This window comes from Rhodamnia argentea, chromosome 9 (genome assembly GCF_020921035.1).
Source record: "Rhodamnia argentea isolate NSW1041297 chromosome 9, ASM2092103v1, whole genome shotgun sequence".
Taxonomy (NCBI): domain Eukaryota; kingdom Viridiplantae; phylum Streptophyta; class Magnoliopsida; order Myrtales; family Myrtaceae; genus Rhodamnia; species Rhodamnia argentea.
Window position 1 is genome coordinate 17945779 of NC_063158.1, and position 8984 is coordinate 17954762.

Below are 8984 nucleotides of genomic sequence, written 5' to 3' on the forward strand. Positions count from 1 at the left end.
TCCCGACACCAAATCCAGGGGGCGGCAGTGGCTTGAAGCCGCGCACATATCCATCTCTCTAAAAAAAGATTACGACTCCGTGCGCATCGGTGGCTTCGAACCCGAGCACATATCCATCTCTCTCTCCGCCGATTATGACTCCGTGTGGATCTCCTCGATTACAGGTTGGTGCTCGATCGATCTCCTCTTCTTTTCTTCGGATTTGGTTTCTATGATTCGGCATTCTTGAGAAGTTTTTAGGATTTTTTGGTTTAACTCATGTTGGTGAGTGTGGGACTTTGCTCTGCATCTAAATGTCCGCCGAACTCAAGGGTGGATTTTCGAGGATTGGCGCGGATGAGCTGTAGAAGCACCCGATTGGTGTGGCCTTTGTTGTTTTCCTTGGTGAAGAACAGAGAGGAGGAAAAAAATTATCTGATCGTTTTTGAGTCTTTAGTTGAATTATCGGGCCCTGTTTTTTTAGAGCCCTTTTATCATCGTTCTTATGAGGCGATTTTCGTTGTTGTGCTTATTTTGATTCATTCGTAAAGAAGTAAAAAAAAAAAAGATACTTCTATGGCGGTGTATTATAAATTTAAGAGTGCAAGAGATTTCGATTCAATTCCTATGGACGATCCATTTATATCGGTTGGTGTTTTGAAAGAAAAATTTATCTGACCGTAGCTCATTGCCTTTTGCCACATCGAAACCGCATAATCCCCTGCCATCACCTTCAGCTCCAGCAAGTTACGGTTGATGACCTTCTCATGGATGGCCAAGTATGGCCGAAAGAAGTAGTCTGTAGATGTACTCGTGTGCCCCGGAAATTTCAAACATGATTGAAGGGGGCAAAAAGATCATGAACTCGAAAAGAAGTTCTCAAATTCTGCGTTGGATGAGACATGAAGTAGACATAAATCCTCAATGCATACCTTTGTCCGGGGATGCCATAAATAGACGAAGAGCTCTATGGAGAAGCTGAATCATAGAAACCAAATGCTAAATCAGCGGCTTAGAAACCAAATGCAGTTGTATTTGAGATGTCTTTAAGGCAATGTATTTTTGGATGTTCAATATACATGTGAGTTATTTACTTGGAATTGTAGGTCTACATCATCATTGTAGGCCATGTCCTCATAGTTTTCTTGTTTTTTCCCGATGCGAGTACTCTCGCTATTGGTGGGTTAAAAGTTGGGGTGACTCGCAATTGGGGCGAGGTAATATAATGTTTAGTGATTAGTATTTGTTACTTATATGCTCCTCTTAAAACAAATTTTCTTTTGGTGAAAAGAAGACGTTTCATCTTTTTCTTTGTTTTGTTTTTATGTTAGTTTGTTTGAGAGAAGCATTTTAAGAATCCTCTCGGTAGTTGTTCGTTAAAATGTAAAAAATGTAAAAAATTATAACACCCTACCTCGACAATGAACTCGGTAGAATGTACCTTAAGGGTAGGCCTTCATTTCTTTTGATATATATAAATGACAATTGTAAAGGGAAGTTTAGCATGATAATGAATAATATTTTTTTTCCCCTTGATAAGCATTACAGCTTTTTCCCGATATTAGATCAGCATACCTATAGCAAGTGATGCTTTTAATAAGAAATGATGCTTTTCTCGGATAGCTTATTGGTTGGAATTTGTCTCTTGTGCTTTTTCTCTCTCATTCTAGTAGCTTTGATAAATTAACTTCTAATGATAAGTGACGTTTTTCTTAGTTTGAAGATAAACTACCTTCATACACTGGCATTGAGAGACTCCCTCTCAAATGAATATGGAGGGAGTAGTAACTACCATGCTTAGTACTAGCAGCGAAATTATCCCTCAAATGGAGACTCCCTCTCAAATGGATGATGATGGCACAAGGTAAGTAATGTCTTCATGAAAGTATGTTAGTTTTTCTTCTGTTTTATTGTTTGTTATTCAAGTTTATCGTCTAATGACGTCACTTTGTCCACTATGTTTTTGTGTGATTTTATCGCCAAAGTAATGACTGGACTCCACAAATGGGTATGGAATTTAATGATGTAGATGAGGCATGGGAGTTTTGGAAGATCTATGCATTAAAAATTGGTTTTGGTGTACGTAGGAGAGTTACTAACAAAGGGAAGGATGGTTCCATAACTTCTACACGTTTTTGTTGTGCAAAAGAGGGACATCGACAAAAGATAAACGGCTGGAATTAGTAAAAAAGCCTAGGCCTGAAACGAGGATGGACTGTCATGCCCGAATGGGAATCAAATTAGTTCGAGAGAGCGGTAAATATTTTGTGTATGATTTTGAGCCAATGCATTCCCATCCACTCCACTTTGCAGAGTGTACTCACTTGATACGGTCACATAGGCAAATAAGCGACGTCCAAGCTCAGCAAATTGTGTTGGCCGACAATGCGGGCCTCACACGTAGACAAGAAGCATGACTTGTCTAGTGTACAACTGGGGGAAGAGAAAACGTAGGTTACACGAGGGTTGATGTGAAAAACTATCTTCGCACTAAACGAGGGAGAGACATGGAGTTTGGGGACGCAGGATGTTTGTTAAAGTATTTCAAAAACGCCAAATCTTAGACACATCTTTCTTTTATCTTGTTCAGCTTGATAGTAATGAGCAAATAACAAACATATTTTGGGCAGACTCTAGAATGGTTATTGATTATGCCCTTTTTGGTGATGTTGTGACCTTTGACACAACATTTTCCACCAACAAAGAGTATAGGCCACTCGGTGTATTTATTGGATTCAATCACCATAGAGAGCTTGTGATTTTTGGGGCTGCACTTTTATATGATGAAACCGCAGATTCATTCAAATGGCTTTTCGAGACATTCTTGGGGGCACACAAATATAGGAGGCCTGCAACAATTTTTACTGATCAAGATGCAGCAATGTCGAAGGCATTAGAAGAGGTGATTCCCGAGACAAGACATGGATTGTGTACATGGCATCTAATGCAAAATGCTATGAAAAATGTTGGTCACTTAATGAGGAATGGATCTAATTTTTTGACCGATTTAAAGAAGCTTGTCTATGAATATGTAGAAGTGAAAAAATTTGAGGAGGCTTGGGATTCATTACTTTCAACATATGAAGCTACCGATAATTCTTGGCTTCAAAATCTGTATAGGTTGAAAGAGAAGTGGGCTAGATGTTATATGAAATCTACAAGTGACTTTGGGGATACGTAGTACACAATTGAGTGAGAGTTTGAATGGAGATTTGAAGGATTATCTTGCGTGTAATGTAAATCTAAATGGATTTTTCAAGAGATTTGATAAGGTTGTGAGTGATAAGCGGTACAAAGAGTTACAAGCTGAGTTTAATGCTAGAGAGAAATTGCCCACAATTTTGTGTCGACATCACCTATGTTGCAGCAAGCAAGCAAGGTCTATACACCTTCAATGTTTGAAAATTTTCGGACAGAATGGATGAAAACTTTATCCCTGGTTATCAAGGAACGTAATGAGATGGGTATCTTGCGGGAATATGTTGTTGGTTCATTTGGTACAAATGATGCAGAGTATAAGGTCACGGGCGGCCCAAGCAATGAAGTGGTAACTTGTGCTTGTAATCATTTTGAGACCGTTGGGATATTATGTTGCCATGCGTTGAAGGTGCTTGATAACTTGGACATAAAGTTAATTCCTAGTGCTTACCTTTTGAAGAGATGGACACGTGAAGCAAGAGATGGAATACTCGAGAAGCATGGTTTAGATACTCGGGTATAAATTATCGTTATATTCTTTTGTACTCAATTTAGTATTCTAATTTATTGGTAACTTCTAATAGATTCTATATATTTGTTTAGGGGAATGGTGACATGGATGTTACCGATAGATATAGAGAGGTGTGTCCCGAGTTTGTGAAGATAGCAATCAAGGGCTCACAAACTATTCGTAGATATGAATTTATCAAGAAGATGATCTTGACCATTAACAAATCTCTCGATGAAATGCCACTTGGAGGCGAGTCTCGGAGAAATCTCGCAGGCTTAAGTGAAGATACGAGTCTCGTTGCAAAATGTACGGGCCTCAAGAAGAAAGATGGACGCAAAGGAGGAAAGCGACATAAGAGCTGTCTAGAGAAAAATAAAAGAAAAAGAAAGAAGCAAGGAGACGCACCTCAAGCTTCTTCGCAAGCTTCTTGTGCACCTCAAGTTCTTGGAAGTTACAATAACTCTCCGGGTTTTTATAGTAATCTACTCAAGACGTTTGAGGCACCACGAGACTTCAATATGACTTCCATGATAACATCGCTTGGTAACGGGTAATGCACTATTCTATTTGCAATAAGTTATGTTCATCTTATTATGTTCATTTTATCATGCATGCTAATTTCTGATTTGTTATGTCTATTTGCGAAAGTTTTGGATTTGTTGTCCGCATTAATGGTTTTCACTTTGTAAGGGTCAGATTTTTTCATATTTATTAACACTCGGGACATTTCATTGTGGATGTTTAGGCTTACGAGCTTGGTTATGCAACCCCACCAGCTCCCCCCGAACTTAGAACATACAGCCCCATCCGAAGTTCATCTATTTCAAAAAGATGCTGTGATTTCGGGTATTGTTGTTTGTCCCGTAGAGAGTTCATGTACTTCATAGATTCTAAGGAATGTTTGATGTCATATTATCATACCTTGCTAGAGAGGTTTCTTCCTAAAGTTTTGAGGGAAACGAAACTAAAAAATCTTCATCAGTTCAAAGTAACTTGGCTATTACTGCATAATGTTTTATTGGAGAAGGTGGCTGTAGCGATACTATTGGCATTGGCTTGCAAATAAATTGTTAATGCTTGAAAACGAAGTTTTCTATGTAGAGAAGTGAGATCGGATCCTTATCTGGCTACGCTATGTCGATATAGTTCAAGAATATATTGTCCTTCCTCTGTGAATACCATCAAAGCTCCTGTGTGAGCTTACTTGTATATCTTACAATATCTGTGATCTAACCACCGCACGTAGAGATTGGCCATTACTTATAAATTGGATCTTGCATAATATTGTACATTTAGCTTTTTGAAAATTATTCGCTGCCTTAAGTAAACAACTTCTTGGAAAAAAAAAAAAGTAAACAACTTCGTGATTTTCTTGGTGGTTGAACCGCCAAAGAGAAACCAATATCAGTCCCTATGATAGTTTAGGTCCATTTATCAACATAGATATTTAAGGTGTTCACTTTTTGTTGGACTAAGGCCTCTAAGTGAATTCACTTAGAGCTTATCTCGTTTTGAGTTAAATGACTTGATCGATTTGTGTTGAGCAAGCATCGCTTAGCCGAAAGCCCGTGAGTTACGGGGTTCGAAAGAAACAAGTACATTCCGAGTCCCGTTTTCATGGACTTACATGCAAGGCGGGATCTAAGGAAATTTACAATGGAGACGTTTCATCTTTATCTAAGGAAACAAGTACATTCTGAGTCCCGAAAGAAGCGAAAGGCTTCTTTCTCTTCATTGTCTTTGTTGATCATTATTTGGGTTATTAACGGAATCTTTGTTGTTACTTGATATCACTCAATCTGGTGCTTGCTGGAAAATGATTTAAAAAACAGATACTCTTTCGAAAATCTTTTTACAAAAATGTGATTTTCTTTTCCATATTAGTAGAAGGTGGGAAGTATGTTCATCATGTTGCTTCTCTGATTATGTAGGTGATGAAATTTGGAAATGAGAATCAAATAAATTTTATTGCTTCGGAGGATCGTGGATCATTTGCTGCAGCTTTGGTTGAAGCATAGATTGAGCTTTTCAACTCTTTGATTGATGGATGTAGAGAGGCTGTCAAAATGGGAAACGTTGATCCGAAGCTTGGTTTTGTGGTAGTCTTCCCCCAACCACATCCTTCCCTCCCGTTGATCCGAACCTTTTCAACTCTTCTAATGTTTTAAGTTGTGTATTGTTACTTCCTAATGTTTCATGCTTGACAAAATACTCGATGTTTTATTGTTAGTCAATGTTTTTTTTATGGGGGACCTGGTTGCGTTTTTTGTTTTCCATTCACTACCATTTGATCCCTTATTCTTTTTATGTTTTTGTTTCTCTTCTGCTTTTGTTGCTCATATGTTTCTTGTGTTTTGGATTTAAAGATGACTTTTTGTTCCGACTTTGTGTGAACCCATGTGGTTTATATAATTTGTATCTGACCTCGGTTTTTCATTCATGTTTCGCACTTTTCTAATGCGAAGCCCTTTTTTCGTAGAATGGAAAACCTTTTTTTTTTTTTCATAAAAGAATAGAAAAAAAAATGGAAAGGGGGACATGAAAAAGAAAAGTAAAAAAAAAAAGGTAACCCGCTTTGTGCGAACTCATGTGGTTTATATAATTTGTGTCTGACCTCGGTTTTCATTCATGTTTCGCACTTTTCTAATGCAAAGTCCTTTTTTTCGTAGAATGGCAAACCTTTTTTTTTTCATAAAAGAAAAGAAAAGAAAATGGAAAGGGGGACATGAAAAAGAAAAGTAAAAAAAAAAGGTAACCCGCTTTGTGCGAACTCATGTGATTTATATAATTTGTATCTGACCTCGGTTTTCATTCATGTTTTGCACTTTTCTAATGCGAAGCCCTTTTTAGTGTAGAATGGGAAACTTTTTTTTTTCATAAAAGATAAGTAAAAAAAAAAATGGAAACGGGAACATGAAAAAGAAAAGTAAAAAAAAAAAGGTAATCCGCTTTGTGCAAACTTGCGTTGTTTATATAATTTGTGTCTGACCTCGGTTTTCATTCATGTTTCGCACTTTTCTAATGCAAAGTCCTTTTTAGTGTAGAATGGGAAACTTTTTTTTTTCATAAAAGATAAGTAAAAAAAAAAATGGAAACGGGAACATGAAAAAGAAAAGTAAAAAAAAAAGGTAATCCGCTTTGTGCAAACTTGCGTTGTTTATATAATTTGTATCTGACCTCGGTTTTCATTCATGTTTTGCACTTTTCTAATGCGAAGCCCTTTTTAGTGTAGAATGGGCAACTTTTTTTTTTCATAAAAGATAAGTAAAAAAAAAAATGGAAACGGGAACATGAAAAAGAAAAGTAAAAAAAAAATGTAACCCGCTTTGTGTGAACTCATATGATTTATATAATTTGTACTCGACCTCGGTTTTCATTCATGTTTTGCACTTTTCTAATGCGAAGCCCTTTTTAGTGTAGAATGGGAAACTTTTTTTTTTCATAAAAGATAAGTAAAAAAAAAATGGAAACGGGAACATGAAAAAGAAAAGTAAAAAAAAAAGGTAATCCGCTTTGTGCAAACTTGCGTTGTTTATATAATTTGTGTCTGACCTCGGTTTTCATTCATGTTTCGCACTTTTCTAATGCAAAGTCCTTTTTAGTGTAGAATGGGAAACTTTTTTTTTCATAAAAGATAAGTAAAAAAAAAAATGGAAACGGGAACATGAAAAAGAAAAGTAAAAAAAAAAAGGTAATCCGCTTTGTGCAAACTTGCGTTGTTTATATAATTTGTGTCTGACCTCGGTTTTCATTCATGTTTCGCACTTTTCTAATGCAAAGTCCTTTTTTTCGTAGAATGGCAAACCTTTTTTTTTTCATAAAAGAAAAGAAAAGAAAATGGAAAGGGGGACATGAAAAAGAAAAGTAAAAAAAAAAGGTAACCCGCTTTGTGCGAACTCATGTGATTTATATAATTTGTATCTGACCTCGGTTTTCATTCATGTTTTGCACTTTTCTAATGCGAAGCCCTTTTTAGTGTAGAATGGGCAACTTTTTTTTTTTCATAAAAGATAAGTAAAAAAAAAATGGAAATGGAAACATGAAAAAGAAAAGTAAAAAAAAAAAGGTAATCCGCTTTGTGCAAACTTGCGTCGTTTATATAATTTGTGTCTGACCTCGGTTTTCATTCATGTTTCGCACTTTTCTAATGCGAAGGCCTTTTTTTCGTAGAATGGAAAACCTTTTTTTTTTCATAAAAGAAAAGAAAAAAAAATGGAAAGGGGGGACATGAAAAAGAAAAGTAAAAAATAAAGGTAACCCGCTTTGTGCGAACTCATGTGGTTTATATAATTTGTATCTGACCTTGGTTTTTCATTCATGTTTCGCACTTTTCTAATGCGAAGCCCTTTTTAGTGTAGAATGGGAAACTTTTTTTTTTCATAAGAGAAAAGTAAAAAAAAAAAAGGAAACGGGAACATGAAAAAGAAAAGTAAAAAAAAAAAGGTAATTCGCTTTGTGCAAACTCACGTCATTTATATAATTTGTGTCTGACCTTGGTTTTCATTCATGTTTCGCACTTTTCTAATGCGAAGCCCTTTTTTTCGTAGAATCGAAAACCTTTTTTTTTTTCATAAAAGAAAAGAAAAAAAAAAGGAAAGGGGGACATGAAAAAGAAAAGTAAAAATAAAAGGTAACCCGCTTTGTGCAAACTCATGTGGTTTATATAATTTGTATCCGACCTCGGTTTTCATTCATGTTTCGCACTTTTCTAATGCGAAGCCCTTTTTTTCGTAGAATCGGAAACTTTTTTTTTTCATAAAAGATAAGTAAAAAAAAAATGGAAAGGGGGACATGAAAAAGAAAAGTAAAAAAAAAAGGTAATCCGCTTTGTGCAAACTTGCGTCGTTTATATAATTTGTATCTGACCTCGGTTTTCATTCATGTTTCGCACTTTTCTAATGCGAAGCCCTTTTTTTCGTAGAATCGAATTTTTTTTTTTTTTTTCACAAAAGAAAAGTAAAAAAAAAATAGAATGGGGGACATGAAAAAGAAAAACCTGTCTGCGACTTAGAGGGAAAAACTTCAACAAGGTAGGTTGTATTAAGAAAAAAAAAAACACTAACTCATTCTTTGCCCCGCAAAGAAAAACACAAACAATTCTCAAGAGCAAAAACATGAAAACCTATCTGCCACATTACCAGTCATCCTTCTTTATGAGCGTATAAGCCCTATGCAAAGAATCTTTACCAGAGAGAGGACCAAATATAAAAGGTAGTCACATTTACTTAGTAACATTCATTAAGAAGCTCTAAATCTCCAGAAACAAGGTAGCATGTACTTTTGAGTGATTACAAAG

The 8984-nt window shown here is 36.0% G+C and overlaps 1 protein-coding gene and 1 long non-coding RNA gene across 2 annotated transcripts; one reads left to right on the forward strand and one right to left on the reverse strand.

Annotated features, from left to right (window-relative positions):
* The first annotated feature begins 3407 nt into the window (after positions 1 to 3407).
* LOC125316569 (protein FAR-RED IMPAIRED RESPONSE 1-like) lies at positions 3408 to 4334 on the forward strand. The gene is made up of 2 exons (XM_048285232.1): positions 3408 to 3694; positions 3781 to 4334. Exons 1-2 carry the CDS (start codon positions 3440 to 3442, stop codon positions 4240 to 4242), a joined length of 717 nt encoding a protein of 238 aa, XP_048141189.1. The 5' UTR covers positions 3408 to 3439; the 3' UTR covers positions 4243 to 4334.
* Positions 4335 to 5719: 1385 nt separating this feature from the next.
* Positions 5720 to 5916, reverse strand: LOC125316570. Its single transcript, XR_007199696.1, has 2 exons — positions 5832 to 5916; positions 5720 to 5775 (listed from the first exon to the last, which is right to left on the reverse strand). It is a non-coding gene; the product is annotated as an uncharacterized LOC125316570 (long non-coding RNA).
* Between the last annotated feature and the right edge of the window lie 3068 nt (positions 5917 to 8984).

Excerpts from the sequence above, each read along its gene's own strand:
- LOC125316569 (XM_048285232.1), top strand. The coding sequence starts at position 3,440 with ATGGGTATCTTGCGGGAATATGTTGTTGGTTCATTTGGTACAAATGAT. Across the intron at positions 3,695-3,780 it reads AGCATGGTTTAGATACTCGG|GGGAATGGTGACATGGATGT; the intron begins GTATAAATTATC and ends ATATTTGTTTAG.